We start from the raw sequence: 27,986 nt of genomic DNA on the forward strand, positions 1-27,986 counted from the left end.
CTGGTCCTCTTGGGACAGCAAACAGGGAACCAGGAGGACTCAGAGGAGAAGCTTTGGGGCACCTGGTCCTCTTGGGACAGCAAACAGGAAACCAGGAGGACTTGGAGGAGAAGCTTTGAGGCACCTGTTCCTCTTGGGACAAGAAGAGTTGGTGCTTGGCCAAAGCCAGAAGGTCCCACCAAGAATGAAGCCCCATTAGCAGCAGACAGGGTGGCCAAACATGAGCGGTTGGTGTCTGAGCAGCTCCATCTGTGCTTTGAAGTGCTGGCAGCTGCCCAGGCAGTTGGCTGTGAAACATCTTTAGAAGGAGTTTGGGGCCCAGTACAAGGTGCCCAACACTGTGGGGTCTCCTCAGCTGGGCACCACAGTGTCCACACCCAGCTGATGTGCCTCGAGGAGAAGGTTTGGAAGGCCCACGTGGGTTTGTGGCACAGCCTCAGGTGCCCTGGTTTCTGGTGGGTGCTGCTCCATCTCTTGCTGGTTGCCTTGGAATGTCTCCTGCCTGGCCATGTGTCTGTGGTGGCTTCTTCCTTCTCGCTGAGAGGTTAACCCTGTGTGCTCTGTGTTCTCCTGCCTGTGTCATGCCTGCAGGCAAACCTGAAGAAGTTCATGGAGTATGTGCAGATGCTAAACGTGGAGAAGGTCTGCAGGATGCTGGAGAAGGGACTGGACCCCAACTTCCATGATCCAGATACTGGAGGTGAGGCTGCTTTCTGAAGAGAGGCGGTGGGTGGCAGAGCAGGGCTGGGGCAGAGTACCCAGAGGACACTGTGGTGGCATGGAGGAGCAGTTGGTTTGGAGGACATCTGCTGGAAGTGATGTGGTGTCTGGGACAAGGGAAGGTTTGGGGGGCAAGGTACATTTCATCCAATGGTCTGGGTTGGAAGGGACCTCCAAAGGTCCTAATTTCTCAGCGGAGTGTCCTCACTCTTGGATTTTGGCAGCATGAGGTTACAGAAGGCTCTTGGGAGAAGGTGGTGTCAGGGCTGGGGGAAGGATGCAGCAGAAGATGAAGGAGCTTTGGGGTCACCCCAGTCAGTGGGTGCTGGAGGTGGACTTAGAGGAGAGGCTTTTGGGCCCCTGGTCCTCTTGGGACAAGAAGGCAAGGAAGCAGGTGGACCTAGAGGAGAGGCTTTTGTTCACCTGGTCCTCTGCCTCGGACTGTCTCTAGAGCTGGATGGATGCAAATTGCCACCCATGAAGCAGTTAGAAAGTTTAAGACGGATGTCAGAGGTCCAGAAGATGAAAAGATGTCCTCAGGTTCCCTCAGCTTTCTTATCTTTCCTGTTTTCCTTTATGTTTAACCTTCTCTCTGTGAGCAAAAATCACTCCAGAGAAGTCTGGAGTCGCCGTTGGGTAGTTAGCGAGGTCTGGGTGGTGAGAAGCGAGCTACAGACTCCAGCACCTTTCCCTTCTTGATGGGGCAGCCAGGGAGGACCTCTCCCCATCTGCCCTCTGTGAAGTCTCCTTCTCTTCTTCTGAGAGCAGTCACTGCTGTCGTGGGTCTGAAGTGAGGCAGCTTGGTGGTGTCTGTGGTAGGGTTGGTCTTGTGAGTCGTGGGCACCTTCCCACCTTGTGAGCAGGCTTCCAGTCTGGTGGTTAATTTGTTGTGCCTCTGCTGCAGTTAGGGGTGGCTTTCAGGTGGTTTCTGAAGCTCTGAATTCCTCTGCTTTTGGCAGTTCTGTGTGTCCAGAAGCACATTTCAGGACCGAGATCAGATGGTGGAGTCACTGTTGACATCTCTCACCTCTCCATACCAACCATCTCTGCCAGCTGCTGTGCTGGGTAGGTGGCAGCTGCTGCAGCCAGAGCCTGGCAAGAAGCCTTTGAGCAGTGCCCAGGATTGTCTGTACTTTTTAATGGTTGGTGTCACCTCACTCTGAACCTGCCAGGGTGTCTGGAGGAGCAGCTGCTCACATGAGAACCAGCTAGGCATGTGCAGCAACAGCACTGCCCACCTTGCAGCCTGGCCAAGCAGCTCAGCTCCAGAAGCAACCAGGTTGGAAGAGACCTCCAAGCTCACCCAGTCCAACCTATCACCCAGCCTTGTTCTATCGACCAGACCATGGCACTAAGTGCCTCATCCAGGCTTTGCTTGAACACCTCCAGGGACTCCACCACCTCCCTGGGCAGCCTGTTGCAGTGTTCCAGCACCTTCTTGGTGCGGAACTTGTTCCTCACATCCAATCTAAATCTGCTCTGCCCTCATGCTGTCACTGCAGGTCTTTGCAAACAGTCCCTCTGCAGCATTCTTGGAGCCCACTTCAGCTACTGGAAGATGCTGTGATAGGTTTGGATCTGATGGGGTGTTGAACCTGGCTGTTACTCCACAGAGCGGCAGGAGCAGGCCTTTGAGCACTGTTAGACACAGAGAGAAGGGAGGAAGGAGAAGCACCTGACCCAAGCAGTACCTTGGGTCTGGTTGAGCAGCAAAGGTGAAACCAGAGTGATGAAGATGAGTTGTTGGGTCAGGAGGAGAGTGGACAGCTCACTGCTGGTGTCCTGACTCTTGTGCAAGCTCACTCCATCACTGCTTGCTTTGAGTGGGCATGGAGAGGGTGACACAACCAAAACTTTTTCTAACCCTGCTTCCAGCCAAGACTCTTCCCAGTGCTGCTGTCTGCTGAGAAGACCAGGAATGAGCTCTGAGGTGTCCAGCATTGTTGTGGGAGGCAAAGGAAGGAGATATCCTTGGCCTCCCCAAAGTGGACTGGTGGGAGAATTGACCACCAACCTCTTTGAGTTGCTCTTTTAAGGTGAGCAAAGCCACTTCTTGCAGTCTGTCTTCAGTGGTGGAGATGGCCTGGGGGTGGTCAAGATGGAAGATGTCTAGTGGAAGGTGTCCTTGCCCATGGCAGGGGCATTGGAACTGAATGGTCTTTAAGGTCTCTTCCAACCCAGACCAGTCTAGGAATCTGTGAAGATGTCCAAGTGGTCAAGCTGGAAGGTGTCCAGTGGGAGGTGTCCCTGCCTATGGCAGGTGGGATGGAACCAGATGACCTTTAAGGTCTCTTCCTGTAGATTCCTTCTAGAAATCTATAAAGACATCCAAGTGGTGATGGTGTGCAGGTGGTCAGGATGGAAGGTGTCCAGTGGGAGGTGTCCCTGCCCATGGCAGGGAGGTTGGAACCAGATAATCTTTAAGGTGCCTTCCAACCCAAGCCATTCTAGGAACCTGTGAACCTGCTGGTCGGGACTTGTGGGTCCTTGGATTTAAGACCAGATGGAGCTATCCCACATCCAGCCCGACCTGCTGTATCCCACAGGATGCTCCTCACCCTCTGCCTGGCTGTGTTGCCTCAACAGAGCTCAGAGGTGTTCTCCAGCAAGCATCCATCGTGACTGGAGATGGGGGAGCAGCAGATCTTTGCCTCTCCTGCCTCGGTTGGTTAATCAGCCTCTGCTTAAAATTCTGGTGGCGTTTGAAGTGCTGCGCTTCAGCTTCCAGCTGTCTCCTGCTCCATCTTCTAGATTAAAGAGCAAGTTGGTGCTGCTCTGGCTCCACATGGAAGTGTTTATCCACAGCAATCAAGTCAACATTCCATCTTCCTTCCCTTAATTAAAGAAAGGCAAAGCTCCTTCACTCTTTCTTTGAAGGGATTTTCTCCAACCTTCCTCTTCAACAGAGCCTTTGACACTGTCTGCCATAACAAGCCCCTGGCCAAGCTGGCAGCTCCTGGCCTGGACAGATTCACTCTGATATGGGTCAAGAACGGGATGGAGGACTGAGTCCAGAGAGTGGTGGTGAATGGTGCCACATGCAGTTGGCAGCTGTCACTAGTGGTGTGCCCCAAGGATCAGTGCTGGGCCCAGTCCTGTTCAGTATCTTCACTGATGATCTGGACGAGGGGATTGAGTCCAGCATCAGTAAGTTTGCAGATGACACTGAGCTAGGAGCAGGTGTGGATCTGCTGGAAGGTAGGAGAGCCCTGCAGAGGGACCTGGACAGGCTGGATGGGTGGGCAGAGGCCAATGGGATGAGATTTAACAAGGCCAAGTGCAGAGTTCTACACTTTGGCCACAACAACCCCAAGCAGCACTACAGGCTGGGGACAGAGTGGCTGAGAGCAGCCAGGCAGAGAGGGACCTGGGGGTACTGGTAGAGAGTAGCTGAAGATGAGCCAGCAGTGTGCCCAGGTGGCCAAGAGAGCCAATGGCATCCTGGCCTGGATCAGGAGCAGTGTGGCCAGTAGGACAAGGGAGGTTATTCTGACTCTGTACTCAGCACTGGTCAGGCCACACCTTGAGTGCTGTGTCCAGTTCTGGGCTCCTCAATTCAAGAGAGATGTTGAGGTGCTGGAAGGTGTCCAGAGAAGGGCAATGAAGCTGGTGAGGGGCCTGGAGCACAGCCCTGTGAGGAGAGGCTGAGGGAGCTGGGGGTGTGCAGCCTGGAGCAGAGGAGGCTCAGGGCTGACCTCATTGCTATCTACAGCTACCTGAAGGGAGGCTGTAGCCAGGTGGGGTTGGTCTCTTCTGCCAGGCACCCAGCAACAGAACAAGGGGACACAGTCTCAAGTTGTGCAACCAGGGAAGGTCTAGGCTGGATGTTAGGAGGAAGTTGTTGTCAGAGAGAGTGATTGGCATTGGAATGGGCTGCCCAGGGAGGTGGAGTTGCTGTTCCTGGAGGTGTTGAAGCAAAGCCTGGCTAAGGCACTTAGTGCCATGGTCTAGTTGATTGGATAGGGCTGGGTGCTAGGTTGGACTGGATGATCTTGGAGGTCTCTTCCAACCTGCTTGATTCTATGATTCTATGACTCTCTTACAGAATCAAAGAATGGGCTGTGTTGGAGGGAACCTCCAAAGTTCATCCAGTCCAACCCTCCTGCAGGCAGCAGGGACATCCTTCACTACATCAGGCTGCTCAGAGCCTTGTTCAGCCTCACCTTGAATGTCTGCAGGGATGGGGCCTCAACTGCCTGCCCCTGGGCAATCTGTTCCACCACCCTCATCCTGTCATGTCATGTTGGTGGCTCCTGTGTCCTTCCAGGTAGCAGGCAGCTCCAAAGCTGGTCCCAGAAGTGCAGGTGAGGTCTCAGCAGAGGCAGATATCGTTTGTGAGTGGTTGTCCATGATCCTTCTCAGCTCAGGGTTGTTGACATCCTAGCTACAGCCTGCTGGGCTTTGGGGAAAGCAGCAGGTGGAGTTGAGAGCATTTGCAAAGAGGTCTTTGACAGCCACATGCAGCAGTGGAAGAGTGGCCCCAGCGTGGTGTGAGGACAGCCAGCAGCAAGCAGAAGTCACTGAGGAGAGGTGCTGGCTGTGCCTGGTGGCGTCCCACCACCTCCTGCTTGCTGCTAGGAGAAGCCTCTGCGTGGGCAGCTTGGTCCTCTCCTGTGATCAGACTCTGGCAGTCCCTGGAGGGGATTAAAAAATAAGTAGTGGCACTTTGGGCCAAGATCTGGTGGCCATGGAGGTGTTGGGAAGAAGGTTGGATTTGATGGTCTTGGAGGTTTTTTCCACCCTTTGTGATTCTCTGAAGCATTCCATGGGCAGTTCCTTGGTTACCTGCCTGCCTTAGCCATGCTTACACAGGGATGTGTCTGCTGAGGCCTTTGGCTTTAGCAGCTGAAAGTCACAGCTGCCACTGCTGGACCAGCCAGGGGTTGTGCTCAGGTGGTGGTGACACTGAGTGAAGTAGCTCATGGGTTGTCCTCCTCAGGTTCCCATCTGCCCATCGTGGCTACTTTAAAGCTGGTTGCTGTAAGCCAGCTGGTGGCACTTCAGCTAGGTGATGGACAAGACACCATGGGCTGGGACTGAGGTGAAATGTCACCTTGTGAGGCTGAGGTTCTGCTCACAGCGGGTCCTGGTGGTGACTGGGTACTCTCTGTTGTTGGGTACTATGCTGTGGGTGCTGATGGTGCTGGTGCTGGGGTCCTGTGGCTCTCCCCCTGAAGGAGCAACACCTTCTGCCTGACAAACCTGGTGGCCTTCTATGAACAAGTCACAACATTCATAGATGAGAGGCAAGCAACTGATGTCATTTACCTGGACCTGAGCAAGGCCTTTGACGCTGTCCTGCACCACAGCCTGGTCTCCAAGCTGCTGACACATGGGTTTGGTGGGATGGACCATGAGATGGATGAAGAAGTGGCTTCATGGCCACACCCAAAGAGTGGCTGTCAGTGGCTCCATGGCCAAGTGGAGGCCAGTGACAAGCAGAATCCCTCAGGGATCAGTCCTGGGACCAGGCTTGTTCAACATCTTTGTGGGTGCCATGGACAGAGGCACTGAGTGCAGCCTCAGCAAGTTTGCTGACAACACCAAGCTGTGTGGTGCAGCAGACAGGCTGGAGGGCAGGGATCCATCCAGAGGGACCTGGACAGGCTGGAAAGGTGGGCACAAGCCAACCTCAGGAGGTTCAAACAGACCAAGTGCAAGGTCCTGCAGTTGGGCGGAGGCAATGCCAAACACAAATGCAGGCTGGGCAGTGAGTGGCTGGAGAGCAGCCCTGAGGAGAGGGACTTGGGGGTGCTGGTGGATGAGAAGCTCAACATGAGCCAGCAGTGTGCACTTGCAGCCCAGAGAGCCAAGCAGAGCCTGGGCTGCAGCAGGAGAAGTGTGGCCAGCAGGGTCAGGGAGGTGATTCTCCCCCTCTACTGCGCTCTGCTGAGACCCCACCTGGAGTACTGCATCCAGTTCTGGAGCCACTGTGACAAGAGGGATGTGGAGATGCTGGAGCATGTCCAGAGAAGGGCCATGAGGATGCTCAGAGGGCTGGAGCAGCTCTGCTATGAGGACAGACTGAAAGAGTTGGGGCTGATCAGTCTGGAGAAGAGGAGGCTCCCAGGTGACCTTCTTGTGGCGTTCCAGGATCTGAAGGGGCCTACAAAAAAGCTGAGGAGGGACTTTCTAGGCTGTCAGGGAGTGACAGGACTGGGGGGAATGGAGCAAAGCTGGAGGTGTGGAGGTTCAGGCTGGACATGAGGAGGAAGTTGTTGAGCATGAGAGTGGTGAGAGGCTGGCATGGGTTGCCCAGGGAGGTGGTTGAGGCCCCATGGCTGGAGGTGTTTAAGGCCAGGCTGGCTGAGGCTGTGGGCAGCTTGCTCTAGGGTAGGGTGTCCTTGGGCATGGCAGGGGGGTTGGAACTGGCTGATCCTTGTGGTCCTTTCCAACCCTGACTGATTGTGTGGTTCTATGATTCTGTGATTCTCCACACCTTGCTGCAGGCAGATGTGGAATGAGGACAAAGATTTTCACCCTGTCCTTCTTCCCTTTGTCCAGCTGGTGTGGCCAGATGTGTGCTTCCTGAGAGTTTAGATTGGAAAAGAGCTTGGAGCTCATGGAATCTAACCCTTGACCCAGCACTGCCAGGTCACCACCAAGCCATGACCCTCAGCTCCACGTCTCCATGGCTTTGGAAGCCCTCCAGGGATGGGGACTCCATCACTGCCCTGGGCAGCCTGGGCTATGCCTGGACGACCCCTCAAGGGGCAGAAATTGTTCCTTGTGGCTGACCTGAACCTCCTCTGGGGCAACATGAGGCCATGTCCTCTCACTTGGAGGAGGAGACCGATCCCACCTGGCTCCTTTCAGGGAGTTGCAGTGAACCAGAAGGTCTCCCCTCAGCCTCCTTCTCTTCAGGCTCAACAACCCCAGCTCCCTCAGCTGCCCCTCACAAGTTCTCCAGACCCTTCTCCTTCTTCTCCAGACCCTTGCCCAGCTCTGTTGCCCTTCTCTATACCCATTCCATCCCCTCCACATGCTTGCAGTGAGTGGCCCCAAGCTGAACCCATTGCTGTGGCACAAGACCCAGCGATGCCTCTTCTGCCCTTGCTTGAGCTGCCACCAGGTTCCTCCTGCTCTCCTCTTGCAGGCCTCTCACCCACACCCCACAGGCAGCCCCCGTCCTGCCCAGACTGTGCCAGCACAGAGCTGGAAGCGGACCTGGGCTTTGGCACAGCAGCCTTGGGCGGAACGGGCTGGGGAGAGGAGCCGACCTCAGCGGAGGCCAGGCCAGGTGCCCCTGTGGCAGTGGTGCTGGTGGCGATGGTGGCATCTCTGAACATGTCTCCTGGGGTTCTGCAGAGTGTCCCCTGACGGCGGCAGCCCAGCTGGAGCTCAGCAGTGAGATGCTCAAGGCCCTGCGCAACGGTGGAGCCCACCTGGACTTCCGCACGCGGGAGGGGATGACGGCGCTGCACCGCGCCGTGCGCTGCCGCAACCACGCCGCTCTGCTGGTGAGCAGCGCCCACCGCGCCCAGCCCCGGCCCCTCCAAGCTCCTCCAGCGCCAGCCCCTCAAAGGTCATCCGGTGCCAACCCCTCAAAGGTTGTCCGGTGCCAGCCCCTCAAAGGTTGTCCGGTGCCAGCCCCTCAAAGGTTATCCGGTGCCAGCCCCTCAAAGGTTATCTGGTGCCAGCCCCTCAAAGATTGTCCAGTGCCAGCCCCTCAAAGATTGTTCAGTGCCAGCCCCTCAAAGATTGTCCGGTGCCAGCCCCTCAAAGGTTATCCAGTGCCAGCCCCTCAAAGATTGTGCAGTGCCAGCCCCTCAAAGGTTATCTGGTGCCAGCCCCTCAAAGATCATCTGGTGCCAGCCCCTCAAAGGTTATCTGGTGCCAGCCCCTCAAAGGTTATCCGGTGCCAGCCCCTCAAAGATCATCTGGTGCCAGCCCCTCAAAGATTGTTCAGTGCCAGCCCCTCAAAGGTTATCCAGTGCCAGCCCCTCAAAGATTGTCCAGTGCCAGCCCCTCAAAGGTTATCCGGTGCCAGCCCCTCAAAGGTTATCTGGTGCCAGCCCCTCAAAGGTTGTCTGGTGCCAGCCCCTCAAAGATTGTGCAGTGCCAGCCCCTCAAAGGTTATCCGGTGCCAGCCCCTCAAAGATTGTGCAGTGCCAGCCCCTCAAAGGTTATCCGGTGCCAGCCCCTCAAAGATTGTCCAGTGCCAGCCCCTCAAAGATTGTGCAGTGCCAGCCCCTCAAAGGTTATCTGGTGCCAGCCCCTCAAAGGTTGTCTGGTGCCAGCCCCTCAAAGATTGTGCAGTGCCAGCCCCTCAAAGGTTATCCGGTGCCAGCCCCTCAAAGATTGTGCAGTGCCAGCCCCTCAAAGGTTATCCAGTGCCAGCCCCTCAAAGGTTATCCGGTGCCAGCCCCTCAAAGACTGTGCAGTGCCAGCCCCTCAAAGGTTATCCGGTGCCAGCCCCTCAAAGATCATCTGGTGCCAGCCCCTCAAAGATTGTTCAGTGCCAGCCCCTCAAAGGTTATCCAGTGCCAGCCCCTCAAAGGTTATCCAGTGCCAGCCCCTCAAAGATTGTCCAGTGCCAGCCCCTCAAAGGTTATCCGGTGCCAGCCCCTCAAAGGTTATCTGGTGCCAGCCCCTCAAAGGTTGTCTGGTGCCAGCCCCTCAAAGATTGTGCAGTGCCAGCCCCTCAAAGGTTATCTGGTGCCAGCCCCTCAAAGATCATCTGGTGCCAGCCCCTCAAAGGTTATCTGGTGCCAGCCCCTCAAAGGTTATCTGGTGCCAGCCCCTCAAAGATCGTCTGGTGCCAGCCCCTCAAAGATTGTTCAGTGCCAGCCCCTCAAAGGTTATCCAGTGCCAGCCCCTCAAAGGTTATCCGGTGCCAGCCCCTCAAAGGTTATCTGGTGCCAGCCCCTCAAAGGTTGTCTGGTGCCAGCCCCTCAAAGATTGTGCAGTGCCAGCCCCTCAAAGGTTATCCGGTGCCAGCCCCTCAAAGATTGTGCAGTGCCAGCCCCTCAAAGGTTATCCGGTGCCAGCCCCTCAAAGATTGTGCAGTGCCAGCCCCTCAAAGGTTATCCGGTGCCAGCCCCTCAAAGATTGTGCAGTGCCAGCCCCTCAAAGGTTATCCGGTGCCAGCCCCTCAAAGGTTGTCCGGTGCCAGCCCCTCAAAGATTGTGCAGTGCCAGCCCCTCAAAGGTTATCCGGTGCCAGCCCCTCAAAGATTGTCCGGTGCCAGCCCCTCAAAGGTTGTCCGGTGCCAGCCCCTCAAAGATTGTCCAGTGCCAGCCCCTCAAAGGTTATCCGGTGCCAGCCCCTCAAAGATTGTTCAGTGCCAGCCCCTCAAAGGTTATCCGGTGCCAGCCCCTCAAAGATTGTCCAGTGCCAGCCCCTCAAAGATTGTTCAGTGCCAGCCCCTCAAAGATTGTCCGGTGCCAGCCCCTCAAAGGTTATCCAGTGCCAGCCCCTCAAAGATTGTGCAGTGCCAGCCCCTCAAAGGTTATCCAGTGCCAGGCCCTCAAAGATTGTCCAGTGCCAGCCCCTCAAAGGTTATCTGGTGCCAGCCTCTCAAAGGTTATCTGGTGCCAGCCCCTCAAAGGTTATCTGGTGCCAGCCCCTCAAAGATCATCTGGTGCCAGCCCCTCAAAGATTGTCCAGTGCCAGCCTCTCAAAGGTTATCCGGTGCCAGCCCCTCAAAGGTTATCTGGTGCCAGCCCCTCAAAGATCATCTGGTGCCAGCCCCTCAAAGATTGTTCAGTGCCAGCCCCTCAAAGGTTATCCAGTGCCAGCCCCTCAAAGATTGTCCAGTGCCAGCCTCTCAAAGATCGTCTGGTGCCAGCCCCTCAAAGGTTATCCGGTGCCAGCCCCTCAAAGATTGTGCAGTGCCAGCCCCTCAAAGGTCATCTGGTGCCAGCCCCTCAAAGATTGTTCAGTGCCAGCCCCTCAAAGGTTATCCAGTGCCAGCCCTTCAAGATTGTCCAGTGCCAGCCCCTCAAAGGTTATCTGGTGCCAGCCCCTCAAAGATCGTCTGGTGCCAGCCCCTCAAAGATTGTTCAGTGCCAGCCCCTCAAAGATTATCCGGTGCCAGCCCCTCAAAGGTTATCTGGTGCCAGCCCCACAAAGGTCGTCCGGTGCCAGCCCCTCAAAGATTATCCGGTGCCAGCCCCTCAAAGGTTATCTGGTGCCAGCCCCACAAAGGTTGTCCGGTGCCAGCCCCTCAAAGATTGTTCAGTGCCAGCCCCTCAAAGATTGTCCGGTGCCAGATCCTCAAAGGTCATCCGGTGCCAGCCCCTGAAAGATTGTTCAGTGCCAGCCCCTCAAAGATCATCTGATGCCAGCCCCTGACAGATTGTGCAGTGCCACTAGACCAGGTTGCTCAAGGCTTCATCCAGCCTGCCCTTGGACACCTCCAGGTTGGAAAAGAGCTTTCAGGTCATGGAGTCCAATCCTTCCCCCAGCACTGCCAGGGCACCACCACACCATGGCCCTCAGCACCACATCTCCATGGCTCTGAAACCCCTCCAGGGATGGGGACTCCAACACTGCCCTGGGCAGCCTGGGCCAGGCCTGGACAACCCTCAAGGGGCAGAAGTTGTTCCTTGTGGCAAACCTTAACCTCCTTTGGGGCAACTGGAGGCTGTTTCCTCTTGTCTTGTTCCCTGGGAGGGGAGACCAACCCCTGCTTGGCTCCAGTCTCCTTGCAGGGAGCTGTGGAGAGCCAGAAGGTCTCCCCTCAGCCTCCTTCTCTCCAGGTTCAACCACCCCAAGTCCCTCAGCTGCTGCTCACAAGTTCTCCAGACCCTTCCCCAGCTTGGTTGCCCCTCTCTGAAGCTGCAGGGCGAGGTGGACACTTGTCTTACAGACCCTGCTGGACCTGGGTGCCTCTCCAGACTACAAGGACAGCCGGGGGCTGACGCCCCTCTACCACAGTGCCATGGTCGGGGGGGACCCCTACTGCTGCGAGCTGCTGCTGCACGACTATGCCCGGCTGGGCTGCGTGGACGAGAACGGCTGGCAGGAGATCCACCAGGTGGGCTGGGCTCTGGTCAGGGTGACCTCTGTCCTCCTGGCCACTGGCAGAGGTCACTCTGTCTCCTTGGGTGCTTTGAGTGCTAGAGACACTGCCCAGCATGGGTGACCAGCACATGGGGTTTGAATTCTGGCTGCCATCCCCGGGGCCATGCTCAGGCTGTTTTCTTCTGGCCTGGGTCAGGAGTATCTGAGACCCTCCTCAGGTGCTGGCTGGTTTGTAGGACAATGCCTTGGGTGCTTGGTCCAGTGCCTGAGACCACTTGGTTCCAAACCTCAGCTGGGTCTGTCCCATGGACACGCAGAGCTGGCGCAGGGAAGATGTGGGCTGGGAGTTAGGGGACCTGAGGTGGCTTTGTGCTTCAAGAGCAAGATCCTTTGGGAGAGGGGAGGAAGGGATGGCTCTGCTTAGAGTCCTCTTGCCTTGGACCATCAGGAGGCCAGGCTGTCTCTGATGGGGTGGTGGCCTCCTGAAGCACCCTGCTGTCAGCTCCTGCAGGGTGGCTGAGGTGGGAATGAAGTGCCAGCAATGTGCTGGTTGTGCCTGTCCTCCTTCCTGCCTGCACCCTCCACTGCTTGGGCAGCCCTTGGAGGGCTGCTGGCTCCCAGGCTGGATCTCACCACACATCAGCTGGCCTGGAGGTGTGGGGCTGCTGTCCTCTTTGCTTGCTTGTGCTTCAGAGCTTGTAAGTGTGTTGAGATAGCCAACGGCCTGGAGGAGGCACTGGTGCAGCTGCTGCTCACCCACGGTTGGATCTGGAGGCTCAGGTCAGGGAGATGTTGCTGAAGGGAGCAGCAGGACCTCTGTGTGTACATCTCAACAGGAGTTTCCAGCATGGATGAGGCCAGCAGAGGCCTCAGGCCCATTCTAGGAGGCAGCAGCTTCCTGCTGCTCCCTGATTGTCCTTTGCTCTTTCTTCTCCCTGTCGGTGGTGGGGCCAGGCGTGTCGCTACGGCCACGTCCAGCACCTGGAGCACCTCCTGTTCTATGGAGCTGACATGGCTGCCCAGAATGCCTCAGGAAACACTGCCCTCCACATCTGTGCTCTCTACAACCAGGTGAGTGTGATGGCACCTCAGGACCAGCTTTTGGGGGGACACCAAGCTGGCTGACACACAGAGAACACCAGCACCGAGCTGAGCTCCTCCTCACTGCCCTTCCTTCCCAAACCCAGAGAGCCTCTTCTGGGCTGGATCCTTCTGGGATGAGCTGTTCCTGTGCTTATATCTCATGGGACAGTCAGGGCTTTGTTGGGCATGGCCTGGGGTTGCCTCCCTGCCTGATGAGTGTGGTGAGACCTCAGGACCAGCTTTTGGGGGGGCACCAACCTCGCTGACACACAGAGAACACCAGCACCGAACTGAGCTCCTCCTCATTGCCCTTGCTTCCCAAACCCAGAGAGCCTCTTCTGGGCTGCATCCTCCTGGCATGAGCTGTTCCTGTGCTTATATCTCATGGGACAGTCAGGGCTTTGTTGGGCATGGCCTGGGGTTGCCCCCCTGCTCTGGGCAAGGTGTGTGTGGGGCTTGTGGTGCTGCTCTCCTCGCCAGCAGCCCTAAATCCTGACTGCTGCCCTCTGAGCTGTGAAGAGTGCCCTCAGGTCACTGTCTCTGTTCTGTTCTCTGTGTGGTGCCTAACCTCAAGTTCAGGAGACAGGGAGGGTGGTGGAGAAACCCTCTCTCATCTCACATCTCTGCTGCTGTCTGAGGAGTGGAGGTCAGAGCTGAAGACTTCCTCCTGCAGGGTTTTGTTCCTCCCCAGAGGTTTTTCTGCCTCGTGTGGGTTTGGATTTCAAAGAGGGATTTCAGTCTCTGCAGTGCCCCTGCCTGCCCCTCTGCTTTGCCATGGGCAGTGGCACTTGGAACCCACTGGGGGCTGTTGACTGGAGGGTGATGAGGTGGTTAGGTACCTTCTGCACATCAAGGACTTCCTGCAGCCAGCAGCCTGGTCACTGGGTTGGGAGGGCAGAGAGGCAGCCAAAAGTAGAGTGGCTCACAAATGAGCTGAGCTTGCATCATTTGGAGGGGCCTGGGGATGTGTGGTGACCACTTTGCCCATACCTGTGCTCTTGGGCATGGCTGTAGTGCTGGGTGGCACAGAGCCATATGCAGCCCTGTGAGGAGCAGCTGAGGGAGCTGGGGGTGTTCAGCCTGGAGAAGAGAAGGTTCAGGGGAGACCTTATTGCTCTCCACAGCTGTTTGCCATTGGAATGGGCTGCCCAGGGAGGTGGAGGAGTCACCATCCCTGGAGGTGCTCAAGAAAAGCCTGGCTCTTAGTGCCATGGTCTAGTTGATTGGACAGGGCTGGGTGCTAGGTTGGAGTGGATGATCTTGGAGGTCTCTTCCAACCTGCTTGATTCTATGATTCTGAAAGGAGGCTGCAGCCAGGTCGGGGTTGGTCTCTCTCCCAGGCACCAAGTGACAGAACAAGAGGACACAGTCTCAGGCTGCACCAGGGAAGGTTTTTAGGCTGGGTGTTAGGAGGAAGTTCTTCCCAGAGAGAGTGGTTGGCATTGGAATGGGCTGCCCAGGGAGGTGGTGGAGTCACCATCCTTGGAGGTGACTGGATGAGGCACTTAGTGCCATGGTCTGGTTAATTATCATAGAATCATAGAATCAACCAGATTGGAAGAGACCTCCAAGATCATCCAGGCCAACCTAGCACCCAGCCCTAGCCAGTCAACCAGACCATGGCACTAAGTGCCTCATCCAGGCTTTGCTTGAACACCTCCAGGGATGGTGACTCCACCACCTCCCTGGGCAGCCCATTCCAATGCCAATCACTCTCTCTGCCAACAACTTCCTCCTAACATCCAGCCTAGGCCTCCCCTGGCACAGCTTGAGACTGTGTCCTCTTGTTCTGTTGCTGGTTGCCTGGCAGAAGAGACCAACCCCCACCTGGCTACAACCTCCCTTCAGGTAGCTGTAGACAGCAATGAGGTCAGCCCTGAGCCTCCTCTTCTGCAGGCTACACACCCCCAGCTCCCTCAGCCTCTCCTCACAGGGTTTGTGTTCCAGGCCTTTCAAGAAGGTGTTAGGTGCTGGGTTGGACTTGATGATCTTGAAGGTCTTTTCCAACCTGGTTAATTCTGTGATTCTGGTGGACTTGGTCAGCCTGGGGTCTTGTTCTTGCTGAAGGAGGCTTTCCAAGCATGGTGGAACCGTGATGCTTTGCCACCAGCCCCTGGTGCTAACTGATCTCCTCTCCTTGCTTGGCTCCACAGGAGAGCTGCGCCCGGGTCCTCCTCTTCCGCGGGGCGAGCAAGGAGATCCGCAACTACAACAGCCAGACAGCCTTCCAGGTGAGCTCCAGGGCTTGGCCCAGCACTGCAGCTGACCTCTGAAGTCGTCTGAATGCAAACTGAGCAGATCTGTCCCACAAAGGCGCATGCAGGACCTGCTGTGTCCTCACCGTGACCCGGTGTGTGGAGGTGGTTCTGAGCCTGAGGAGCTCCCAGCTGCCGCCGCGGCTCCAGCAGATGACTGCACAGCTTAGGGGCTTGTTGAGCTGATGTCTCCACTGGGACTTGAGGCCACATCCCTCACAGGCTGTGCTGCTTGTTGGCTCTGGTGCTGAGAGGAGATATGGGGCCTTGGAGGTCCAGCTGGACATCTCCTGAGGTGGCCTGGTGTTTCATCACGTGTAGGAAGGTGAGGGCCAAGCCACCTGTTAGCTGATGGTTGGCTGGTTGGAGCTGGTGGAGCTCCATAGCTGGGAGTCATCTGTGTGCCAGAGTGCAGAGAAGAAGCTTCTGCTGCCCTCCGTGGTGGCCCAGGCTGTGTGGAGTGGCCAGTGGTGGTGTGGAGCTCTCCCACCACAAGGGACTGGTGGGACCTTGCTAGGCACAACCAATGCTGAAGGATGGCTGAGCTCAGCCTGTGAGGGGCTCAGCTCAGAACCCCCCTCTGGCTGCTCTCCATCATCTCCGGCCTTGGGTGGTGGGTTTGATGTGGCCAGGTCTGCTTTGCCCAGGGTCTGGAGCTTGAGGATGGTCCCACCTGACAGCTCTGATTGAAGGGATCTCTTCTCACAAGGCACTGCTGCCTCCTTCAGGAAGCTGGAGAGATGGGGCAGCTCTTCTGCTCTGGGCATCTAACAGGACATGGGAGGTGGTGGAGGCAGAGAAGTGGTTCCTGCTCCTGCAGAGCCTTGGTGGGTCTTCACGATGGCCAAGCTGTGTTTATCTCCTCCTGTGTTTTGGAGGGGTGAGGCTAATTGGCAGGTTCTGCTCCAGAGCTTGAAGGCTGTGGTTGGTGCCACCCAAACGGCTCGTTTGGGGGCAAACCCTACCCAGAAGTTGCTGTCCTGTGGTCAGCTTCCAGCTTTCAAAGGGAAGATCATCTCCCACTCCATGCTTGGGGTTGCTTCTGCCTGCCATTAGGCCACTGTCCTCTGCAGAGTCACTTTCTCCCCTTGTCACCTTCTCATGGCCATGGTGATGGGTTGCTGCCTTCCTTCTGTGGAGCTGCAGCGTGGCAGAGGAGAGCTGAGCCTCCACTCAGCAAGCTTGTGGCTACCACAGCCATCTCTGGTGCTGTCCTCTGGTCAGGGCACTGCTGGCAATCTGATGAGGTTGCTGTGGGTGACCTGAGGTGAGTCCAGATGGCCCTGAGATGTTCAGAGGGATGAGTGATTGTCATCTGCTCTGCGACCTGCCCTGGGGCAATCAGCCTGGGCTGGCACTGACCTCTTGCTGTGCTGAGCTCTTGCTGTTGAGGGACTTGACCCCCACTGCTGGAGCTTGGGGTGGTGGGACAAGGCTGCTGGCAGAGGTCTCACCTCTGTGGTTGGTGGCAGGGAGCAGTACCCAGAGCAGGGCACATTTAGGGTGAGAGCTTTCCCAGAGCATCCCCCCAGCTTCTGGCAACCTGCATCTCTCTGTTCCTGAGCCACTTCTGTACCTGAGCTGCCTCCAGCAGCCCTTGAGTGCTGTTGGATGGAATCCTGGAATTGTTTAGGCTGGAAAAGACCTTTTAGATCATGGAGTCCAAGCATTAACCCAGCAGTGCCAAGTCTACTGCTAATCCATGGTCCTCAGCACCACATCTCCAGAGCTTTGAAATCCCTCCAGGGATGGGGACTCCAACACTACCTGGGCAGCCTAGACCAGGCCAGGACAATTCTCAAGGGTCAGAAAGTGTTCCTCATGGCCAACCTCAACCTCCCCTGGGACAACCTGAGGCCAATTACTCTTGTCCTATCCCTTACTCCTTGGATGAAGAGACCAACCCCCGTCTGGCTCCAGCCTCCTTGCTGGAGGGAGTTGCAGAGAGAAGCCTCCTTCTCTCCAGGCTCAGATTCCTCAGCTGCTCCTCACAAGTTCTTCAGAACCTTCTCCTTGTTCTGCAGACCCTTCCTCAGCTTTGTTGCCCTTCTCTGGACCTGCTCCAGCCTCTCAATGTTCTTACTAGATTGAGGGGTGCAAGTCTGACCCCAGGATTTGAGGTTCAGTATTGTGTGCAGACATCATTCTTCCAAAGCTCTCCAGCCTCATCCAAAGTCTTCTTCTCACAGCAGGCTGGAGACCTCATTTCTCAGGTAGCTTATTGCATGCTCAACATGCCCTGGATGAGAAGTTTGGGAGGGCTTTTTGAGACCCCCAAATTTGGTGGACAACCTCTCCTGTGCTCCCCTCATCCAGAGCCTGCTGCCCCCTTGGAGAAGGCAGTAGAAAGACAGAGGAGGACCATAAGAGGTTGATTTTGGGACTCTTCTGCCCATCCCCACCTCTGACTGGAAGCTTTGTGCCTGCTATCCCACCAAATGTTGTCCTCCTGAGGGTTGTGCTCCTATCCTGATGGCTGCCTGCACTCAAAAGACTCCTCTGAATCACAGAATCATAGAATCAACCAGGTTGGAAGAGACCTCCAAGATCATCCAGGCCAACCTAGCACCCAGCCCTGGCCAATCAACTAGACCATGGCACTAAGTGCCTCAGCCAGGCTTTGCTTCAACACCTCCAGGGCAGCAACTCCACCACCTCCCTGGGCAGCCCATTCCAGCGCCAATCACTCTCTCTGGCAACAACTTCCTAACAACATCCAGCCTGGACCTCCCCTGGCACAACCTGAGACTGTGTCCCCTTGTTCTGTTGCTGGTTGCCTGGCAGAAGAGACCAACCCTATCTGGCTACAGCCTCCCTTCAGGTAGCTGTAGACAGCAATGAGGTCAGCCCTGAGCCATCTCTTCTGCAAGCTGCACACCCCCAGCTCCCTCAGCCTCTCCTCATAGGGTTTGTGTTCCAGGCCCCTCACCAGCAACATTCCAAACCCACCTGGTTGTGTTTCTGGGTGACCCTGCTATGGCAGGGAGGTTGGACAGGATGATCTGTGGAGGTCTCTTCCAGCTCCTACCATTCTGTGATTCTCCACCCTCCAGTTCCCTAGAGCACACAGGATCTCTCCTGCAAAGTGACCCTCCCAGCATGACCTGACCACTGCTCTTGATGCCCTCTGGGTTCTGCCACAGCTCTTTCTTGCACTCTGTTCTTAAGAGTGGGCTCCTGCAGCTGGAGCTCCACTGATGGAGTGGTTGCAGCAGACGTGCTGGAGGTGAGGCTGTGATTGTAGCTCCTGGGCTGCTTTCCCTTTTCTGCCACAGCGTGACTTGGTTGACTCATTTGCAGCTTGTGATCCTCCTGCAAGCTTCAGATCTTCTCCAGCAGGACCACTGCCTGCCTCCTGCCAGCCTGCTTCTGCCTGAGGCTGGCTCCTGCTGCTTCCTCAAGCCACCTGCAGCTGCTGAGGGGGCTCAGGCACCGTTCCTGGCCCCCGTGCGTGAAGCTGCCTTGGGGCTCGGACCTGTGCTCAGCTCTTCTCCTGGGAAAAGCCCTTTGGTGGTGCCCAGGCAGCACTTTCCCCACTGCACCATGGGCCTGGGGGTACTGTTCTTTGTGCACCTAAGACCAAAGGCTGGAGCCATCTGAGAGGCCTGCAGCATCTCTGTGAGCAGCAAAGGCTGAGAGCCCTGGAGCTGCTGAGCCTGGAGAAGAGCAGCCCCAGAGGGCAGCTGAGCAGTGCTCAGTGAGAGCTGAAGGAGCTGTAGGGGGCAAAAAGGTAGGACTGGGATCTTCTCAGTGGTGCCCAGTGCCAGGCCAAGGGGCACCAAGTGGAAGCCAGGAGGTTCCATCAGGAGCAACTTGCTGGCTGTGAGGGTGCTGGAGGCCTGGAGCAGGCTGCCCAGAGAGGTTGTGGAGCCTCCTTGTCTGGAGAGCTTCCAGCCCCACCTGGCCACTGTGACCCTGGGATTTGGTCTCTGTCCACGTGAGGTTTGTCTGGTAGGCACTGAGCAGATTTCTGGCCTCCTGTGTCTCTTTCCACTCCTCCTCCAGCCCCCAGTGTGAGCCTGAGCTCATCCTGAGTCAGATGCCACCTCAGCTGCCTCACCCAGGTGGTGCTGCTGCCTTGGTGTCTCCCCTGCCCTGCTGTGGTCAGATGTCACCCAGAGGCCTCTGCTCTGCACAGCAAGTCCTGCACTTCCCCATCCTTCAGACCGAGCCTGGTAGCCCTCCAAAGGGGCTGGCAGACCCCTCTCTAGCTCAGGTGGTGAGGCCCACTCTGGACACCCACTTGCTCTCTGGTCATTCCCTTGAGAGCATCCTGCAGAGCCTCAACTGCCCAACTCTCCTCTAAGAGGAGCAGCCTCTGTCCTTCCTGCCCTAGGTGGCACCATCCATCATGCTGCCCAGGATGCCTCTCTCCTGTGTCTCAGGTGCTTTTCTTGCCAGGCACAGGAGCACTCATTCAGCCTCCTGTGAAGAGCTCACCATGACTTGATGGCTCTGGGAGGTTCCTCTGCAGATACCATCATGGCTCTGTCCAAAGCTGCCACCCTCCCCCTGGCAGAAGCTTCTGCTGAGCTTTCAGGAGGTGCTACCTGCCCACCACGGGGCTCTGCAGGAAGCTGAAGCTCCTACTCAGAACCTTTCTGAACCAGTTCAGTGTGGCCACTGTCACCTCCAGGCCACCACACTTCTCAGCCTGCCCACCACACTGCTGGGAGAGGTGAGGGTCACTGCTCAGAGGCTGGGGGCCACACTTCTCCTCTGGCTCAAAGGCTGCCCCAGCAGCATGGCTCCAGGAGCCCTTCTTAAGGTTTGCTTCTGCTGCCCAGAAGCTTTCAAAGGTCAGAAGGCCTCTGGCTGGAGGAGATGACAGCATCACCTGCTGATCTTCAGGGTGTTTGGAGATGTGTGTATAGCCTGGAGGGGTTTCAAAGCCGTGGAGATGTGCTGCTAGGGGCCATGGGTGACATGGTGACACTGTGGGTGTCTGCAGAAGGGTTAGGTCTGCTGTGGGGCTCCCTGGAGGGCCCATGGGTGTCTGCAGAAGGGTTGGGTCTGCTGTGGGGCTCTCTGGAGGGCCCATGGGTGTCTGCAGAAGGGTTGGGTTTGCTGTGGGGCTCCCTGGAGGGCCCATGGGTGTCTGCAGAAGGGTTGGGTCTGCTGTGGGGCTCCCTGGAGGGCCCATGGGTGTCTGCAGAAGGGTTGGGTCTGCTGTGGGGCTCCCTGGAGGACCCATGGGTGTCTGCAGAAGGGTTGGGTCTGCTGTGGGGCTCCCTGGAGGGCCCATGGGTGTCTGCAGAAGGGTTGGGTCTGCTGTGGGGCTCCCTGGAGGACCCATGGGTGTCTGCAGAAGGGTTGGGTCTGCTGTGGGGCTCCCTGGAGGGCCCATGGGTGTCTGCAGAAGGGTTGGGTCTGCTGTGGGGCTCCCTGGAGGGCCCATGGGTGTCTGCAGAAGGGTTGGGTCTGCTGTGGGGCTCCCTGGAGGGCCCATGGGTGTCTGCAGAAGGGTTGGGTCTGCTGTGGGGCTCCCTGGAGGGCCCATTTTGTGGGACTGCTGTGGGACTCCGTGGGGTGCACCATGATTGTCTCCAGATGTGCTAGGTCCCCTGTGCCCACCTGGCACATCTGGTCTGCAGGCAGAGGGGACACTTAGGGTTGCCCAGCTCTGAAGCTGGTGCAGAGGAGGTCTGCCTGTGGCTTGCAGGGGTCCTGGGGGCTGTGAGCTCGCCAGGGAGTGCCTGACCTTTGTGACACCCCCTAAGGCATCAGAGTGGTGCCATCTGTGGGGCAGGTGGTGGCACACCTCGCTGCCCAGAGCTTCTGCTGGGGTGGCAGCCCAGATGGAGCTGCCCTCTGGGAGGGCTGGGAGGGAGCTGTGGGAGCTGCCAGCTTGCTGGAAGCTTGCAGCAGGTACGGAACTGCCTGGCCCAGGGGAGGGAGACAGCTTGGGAAGGAGTCCAGATCCTGAAGCTCTGCTACTTGCTGAAGAGAGAGGGCTGAAGAGAATCCTTCTGCTCCCGGGGAGAAGGCAGTGGGGAGGAGGTTATGGGCTGTGGAGGCCCTCAGGAACCAGAGGAGGCTTGGGTGAGGTGTTACAGGAGGAGCTGACAGCATCTTGGCCAAGTGGCCTCAGGGCTTGAGGACAGCTGAGCAGCTGGAGCCTGTTGGGATGCTGCCTGCACCCAGCTTAGCAAGGCCATCCCTTTCCCACAGGAGGTCTTCTCCAGCCCTTTGCCATTCCTGTTTCCAAAGGAGGTCTTCTCTGTCCCTTAGCCATTCCTATTTCCACAGGAGGTCTTCTCCAGCCCTTTGCCATTCCTATTTCCACAGGAGGTCTTCTCCAGCCCTTAGCCATTCCTAATTCCATCAGAGATCTTCTCCAGCCCTTAGCCATTCCTAATTCCATCAGAGATCTTCTCCAGCCCTTTGCCATTCCTGTTTCCAAAGGAGGTCTTCTCTGTCCCTTAGCCATTCGTATTTCCACAGGAGGTCTTCTCCAGCCCTTTGCCATTCCTATTTCCACAGGAGGTCTTCTCCAGCCCTTTGCCATTCCTATTTCCACAGGAGGTCTTCTCCAGCCCTTAGCCATTCCTAATTCCATCAGAGATCTTCTCCAGCCCTTTGCCATTCCTATTTCTACAGGAGGTCTTCTCTGTCCCTTTGCCATTCCTAATTCCACAGGAGGTCTTCTCCAGCTTTCCTCTTCTCCTGTGGCACAGAAATGAGCAGTAAAGCCTGAAAGCCCTGGAGCTGGTGAGCCTGGAGAAGAGCAGCTCCAAAGGGCATCTGAGCAATGCTCAGCAAGGGCTTGAGCCAGCTGGAGCTGCTGGTGGTGCTCATGGCTTGGCCAGAGGCTTGGTTTCTGCTACCTGCTCCAAGGTGTTCACCAAGCATGGGTTATAGAGAAGGTGTGGAGGAGGGTAGTGGTCTCAGCATGGAGCTGAGGGATCTCAGCTGCTTCCATGCCCTGAGCAGCAGCTCTTTGTTTTCACCCAGGGACTTTCTTGGTCCAGCTGCTTCTCATCTGTAGGTGCTGCTAAATGAGGGCACCCTCCTGAGCAGCTTCAGCAGGGACTGGGGATGCTGGGAGGGGTGGGAAGGGCAGAGGTGGCTGTGGTTCATGAGGTCGTCATAGGTGGGACCAAGCACTTCAACCCAGGGCAGCTCATCTGCTTCAGCTTCCCAAGGAGCAGTGGTGGCTTCTGTGCCCCTCCTGCCCACCTCACCATGCTTCTGCACCCTTTGCCTTGGTCCTTAAATTCTCCAAGGTCATAGAGTGGTCATGGAAGGGACCTCCAAAGCTCTTCCAGTCCAACCCCACTGCAGTCAGCAGCAACATCCTCCACTAGAGCAGCTTGCTCAGAGCCTTCTCCAGCCTCACCTTGAGTATGTCCAGGCATGGAGCCTCTATTCCCTCCCTGGGCAACCTGTTGCAGTGTTTCACCACCCTCATGGTGCAGAGATTGTCCTTGGTGGTGGGCAGAGCTGGTCTGAAGCACTGTGGCCTTGTTGAGGCAGCTTTGTGAAGCAGCTCCTTGGCCAGCTCCTTGCCCTGGAGTGGGCATGAGTTAAGCTTGTGGAGACCCTTCAGGTGAACTTGGTGGCTGCCAGGTCACCTTTTGTTGGCTAAAGGAGGCTTCACTGGAAGGCTCCAGGCTGGAGAACATCTTACCAGGGCCTGGGAGCCCTAAGATAAGTTCCTGGCTGGCACCAGCAACAGGCTGAGGAGAGGGGCAGGGTTATCCTGGAGCTGCTCCCCACCCTCTGGTGGCACAGGCCATGCCCCTAAGCTCTCCCTGCCTGTCGTCTTCTCCCTGAGGGGGGAAGCTTCTGATGGGCTGAGCTGAGATAGAGCAAGCTGTGGCCCTGCCCTCCTCTATGGCAAGCAGCTGTTGTGGTCCAGATGGCCTCAGCTGAGCTGCTGACAGCTCCTCAACTCTCTGCCCTCCTCCTCTTTTTCAGGTGGCCATCATCGCAGGAAACTTCGAGCTGGCTGAGATCATCAAAACCCACAAAGAGTCTGATGTTGGTGAGTCTCAGATTGCTTCTTCTTCCCCACCTCCCCCTTCCTTTGTGCAGTTAGTTCTCCCAGCTTTGGACCTTCCTGTGCCCCCCAGAGCTGTGTCCCTCTGGGGCTCTCAGCTGGTGCTTTCCTGGTGGTGGGTGGGAGCTACCCCTTGGGTCTTGGGTTTGGGAGAGGCAGAAGGGATCTGCTGTCCTCCTGGGGCCAGCAGAACCTGGTGGCTCATGAGATAGCCAAGCTAAAGGATCAGCCAAGCTTGGAGTCTGGAGGAGCTCTGGGAAGCTCTTTGGTCACCCTGCTCCCCCCCTCACCTTCTCTCTCTTTTGCATCCTTGAGGTCATATCATGCTGGAGATCATCTCCTGGTCAGGCTTGGTGTGGAGGAGCCTGAGCAGTGCCATTAGTTATGGAGCTCTGGGAAGCTCTTTGGTCACCCTGCTCCCCCCCTCACTTTCTCTCTCTTTTGCATCCCTGAGGTCATTCCATGCTGGAGATCATCTCCTGGTCAGGCTTGGTGTGGAGGAGCCTGAGCAGTGCCATTAGTTATGGAGCTGCCCCACACTGAAGGGGGAAACCACCCTCCTGGATGTCTTTACCTCTTCATGGAGGGATGGTTTTCCACCTTCTGGTCGACCTTCTCCTTGTGGCACCTCCTCTTGCCCTCCTGTGGTGTGGCTGTTGGCATGGGTGAGGAGAAGCCAAGCTGAGCTTCAGCTTGCCCCAAAGCAGCACTGGGTAACTTTTCACTTCTGAGAAGCTGGGTCCAAGAGCTCTCTGGAACCAGTGTGAAGGGTTGGTCCTCAGCACGTTGTCTCCTCAGCAGCTCAGCAGGTGGAAAGGGAGTGTGAAACAGCCAGCAGGTACTGGGGCTTGGCTCTTGGAAGTGGCTGTGGCTGTAGAAACCTGGACCCCAAGGTGTCCCTCATCACAGCTGCTCTTGCTGCTCGTCAGTGGGGAGGTGGAAGATCAGAGGGGACATGGAGAAAAGCCTGACCATTCCCAGGAGCCACCTCAGAAGACAGTGCTGGCAGGAAACCCACCCTGGTGACTCAAGAGGAAAGCAACTGTGAGAGGAGCTGTGGGCCAGATGACCTCCAAAAGTCCCTTCCAACCTAAACTCTCCTGTGGTTGAAGCTGTCTCAGTGGTGGAGCAGCTCAGTTGTGCTGATTGAGGCCATGCAAGGAGAAAGGACAGGCTGAGAGGGTGAAGTTGTCCATGTGCTGGACACAGCTTCTCCTGGAAAGTAGGTCAGGGAAGTGCAGACAGAGCAGCAGGCCCAGATGGCATCTACCTGGGGTCAGGGGGAGCCAGCAGTGAACTGCTCAAGGAAGGAGAAATTGCTTCTGAAGTCCATTAAAAAAGAACTGAGAGGTGACCTCTGGGCAAGGAGAGCAGCCTGGCCAGGTTGGGATGGGCAAGGACCTTGTGTGGTTGTTACTCTGAGGCAGGAGAGCAGCCTGGCCAGGTTGGGATGGGCAAGGACCTTGGTGTGGTTGTTCCTCTGAGGCAGGAGAGCAGCCTGGCCAGGTTGGGATGGGCAAGGACCTTGGTGTGGTTGTTCCTCTGAGGCAGGAGAGCAGCCTGGCCAGGTTGGGATGGGCAAGGACCTTGGTGTGGTTGTTACTCTGAGGCAGGAGAGCAGCCTGGCCAGGTTGGGATGGGCAAGGACCTTGTGTGGTTGTTTCTCTGAGGCAGGAGAGCAGCCTGGCCAGGTTGGGATGGACAGGGACCTTGGCGTGGTTGTTTCTCTGAGGCAGGAGAGCAGCCTGGCCAGGTTGGGATGGGCAAGGACCTTGGTGTGGTTGTTCCTCTGAGGCAGGAGAGCAGCCTGGCCAGGTTGGGATGGGCAAGGACCTTGTGTGGTTGTTCCTCTGACGCAGGAGAGCAGCCTGGCCAGGTTGGGATGGGCAAGGACCTTGTGCCCAGGGAGGTGGTGGAGTCACCATCCCTGGAGGTGTTCAAGCAAAGCCTGGCTGAGGCACTCAGTGCCATGGTCTGGTTGACTGGCTAGGGCTGGGTGCTAGGTTGGACTGGATGCTCTTGGAGGTCTCTTCCAACCTGGTTGATTCTATGATTCTGTGATTCTATGAACCTTGGGTCTGAGGAGCTGTTTCCTGGGACACCATAACAAGCAAGAGTCACCTTGGTGGACCCACAAATAGCTTCTGCTTTGTTTTTTGACTGAATACAGATGGAGCTGACCAGCTTCTGAACTACTGCCTGGCTTTATTTGGAGCTCTTGCTGGTGGTGAACATTATTTTTGGAGCTGTGGTCTGAATTTGGCTTTATTTATTTATTTATTTAATTTATTTTTGTTCCATCATAACCTGACAGAGGAGCAAAAAAGAAATGCAGCAGCTTGCAAAGGGTTGGTTGCTGGTTGCTGGGTGGGTTCTCCTCTGCTGGTTGAGTTACTGGTGGAGACCCTTTCCTCAGGATGTGTGGGGTTGTCCCTCCTGTGGTGGGCAGCCTTCATTTGTGCCTCCTCAAGTGGTTCATCTTGCTGTGATGAAGCTTGGTGAGGTCATCCTGTCTTACCTTAGAGGTCACTCTGTGAATACCTTCTCATGGCATCAGAGAATCACAGAGTAACTGTCAGGGATGGAAGGGACCTCAAGGATCATCTAATTCCAACCCCCCTGCCATGGGCAGGGACACCTCACACTAGATCAGGTTGCTCAGATTCACAGCCTGGGTTAAAAAATGTCCAGGGATGAGACTTCCAGCAGCTCCCTGAGCAACCTGTTCCAGTGTCTCACCAGCCTCATGCTGAACAACTTCTTCCTAACGTCCACTCTGAATCTGCTCCTAGTTTTGCTCCATTCCCCCCAGTCCTGTCACTCCCTGACAGCCTAAAAAGTCCCTCCCCAGCTTTTTTGTAGGCCCCCTTCAGATCCTGGAAGGCCACAAGAAGGTCACCTGGGAGCCTCCTCTTCTCCAGACTGAACAGCCCCAACTCCTTCAGTCTGTCCTCACAGCAGAGCTGCTGCAGCCCTCTGAGCATCCTCCTGGCCCTTCTCTGGACACACTCCAGCATCTCCACATCCCTCTTGTCACAGTGGCTCCAGAACTGGATGCAGCACTCCAGGTGGGGTCTCAGCAGAGCAGAGTAGAGGAGGAGAATCACCTCCCTGGCCCTGCTGGCCACACTTCTCCTGCTGCAGCCCAGGCTCTGCTTGGCTCTCTGGGCTGCAAGTGCACACTGCTGGCTCATGTTGAGCTTCTCATCCACCAGCACCCCCAAGTCCCTCTCCTCAGGGCTGCTCTCCAGCCACTCCCTGCCCAGCCTGGATTTGTGCTTGGCATTGCCTCCACCCAGCTGCAGGACCTTGCACTTCATAGGTGGAAGAGACTGTCAAGCTCATCCAGTCCAAACCTCCTGCAGTCAGCAGGGACATCCCCAACCACAGGAGGTTGCTGACAGCCCCCAAACAGCCTCACCTGGGATGATTGCAGGGATGGGACATCTCCCACCTCTCTGGGCAGCCTGGCACAGGCTCTCAGCACTCTCAGTGTGCTACAGTTTGACTCGTGGTCATCCCAATCCAGTGGGAGGCCATTAGGCCTTGCATCACCTTTATGCCAAAGGTCTCTATTTGGCCCAAGCCATTGATAGAGCAGAACACTGAGTCCTGCTGGACCAAGAGGTGCCTGCCTGGGTGGTGCTGGGAATGTTCCCACCTGATCTTCTCCATTTGTTGTTCCCTATTTGGCCTGGTAAGAGCTTCTCTGCTGGCAGGTCAGCAGAACTTCAGTGTCACCACTGTCACCCAAGCTTCTGCTGGCAGCAGGTGTTCTTCTCAGTCAGATTTCACAACATCCCAGCATGGTGTGGTGGGAAGGGACCTCTGGAGCTCATCCAGTCCAACCCCTCTGCTCCACCAGGGGCACCTACAGCAGCTTGCCCAGGGTCACAGTGGCCAGGTGGGCTTGGAAGCTCTGCTGACAAGGAGACTCCACAACCTCTCTGAGCAGCCTGCTCCAGGCCTCCAGCACCCTCACAGCCCACAAATTGCTCCTGCTGGAACCTACTGGCTTCCACTTGGTGCCCCTTGCCCCTTAGCCTGGCACTGAGCACCACTGAGAAGATCCAAGCCTCATCCTCTTGCCCCCCACAGGTCCTTTATCTCTTGCTGAGCATTGACAAGATACCCTCTGGGGCTGCTCTTGGAATGGGCTGCCCAGGGAGGTGGTGGAGTCATTGTCCCTGGAGGTGCTCAAGCAAAGCCTGGCTGGGGCACTTAGTGCCATGGTCAGGTTGATTGGCCAGGGCTGGGTGCTAGGTTGGCCTGGATGACCTTGGAGGTGTCTCCCACCCTGCTTGATTCTACGATTTTCCAGGCTGAGCAGCCCCAGGGCTCTCAACCCTTCCTCCTCACAGAGATGCTCCAGTTAGAAGCACTCCACAAGGCATAAAAATCCAGCTTGTGGCCAGTGCAAATCGTTGGTGGAAACCATACCCATCCAGAGCTCTGTGCTGGGAGGGAAAAAGAGCAACAAAACACACAAAACCAGCACAAAAAAAGGGACAAAAGCCCAAATTGGAGCTGTTAGAACTTGCTCCTGCCTGGTTCTGAGGCCAGCAGCAGCCCAGCCTCGTGCATCCAAAGCAGCAGGGCCAGAGCTGCTGCAGGGAAGTTCAAATGCAGCCAGAGCAGAGCTCTGTGAGCTGCTGGCTGCTGCCTCTGATGCTCCTTCAATAGCTCCTGAGATGTGGAGGAGGCTCTGAAAGGGACAAGAGAATGACTCTGGGAGAGGCTCAGAGCTCTGCAGCACTGCCAGAAGAAGCTCAGAGGTACTAGGGCAGGATTTAGACAACTCCAGATTGGAGAGAATTATGTTGGGATCAGCCAGGAAAGATGGAAGGGCTCAAATCCAGCACCAGGAATATCTGCTGACATCATTCGAGTGTGGCCAGCGGAGCAAAGGAGGTTCTCCTGCCCCTCTGCTCTGCCCTGCTGAGGCCACCTAGGGAGTC

At 56.6% G+C, this 27,986-nt stretch overlaps 1 protein-coding gene across 1 annotated transcript in view; it reads left to right on the top strand.

Moving 5' to 3' along the window:
* SHANK3 (SH3 and multiple ankyrin repeat domains 3) overlaps positions 1–27,986 on the top strand; it is a 235,853-nt gene that overhangs the window by 47,714 nt on the left and 160,153 nt on the right. The window contains 6 exon segments of the mRNA XM_064142320.1: positions 592–700; positions 8,029–8,180; positions 11,534–11,701; positions 12,643–12,759; positions 14,925–15,002; positions 22,947–23,013. Of these exon segments, the coding sequence (XP_063998390.1) occupies positions 592–700; positions 8,029–8,180; positions 11,534–11,701; positions 12,643–12,759; positions 14,925–15,002; positions 22,947–23,013 (691 nt within the window).

This window comes from Pogoniulus pusillus, chromosome 4 (assembly GCF_015220805.1).
Source record: "Pogoniulus pusillus isolate bPogPus1 chromosome 4, bPogPus1.pri, whole genome shotgun sequence".
NCBI lineage: Eukaryota > Metazoa > Chordata > Aves > Piciformes > Lybiidae > Pogoniulus > Pogoniulus pusillus.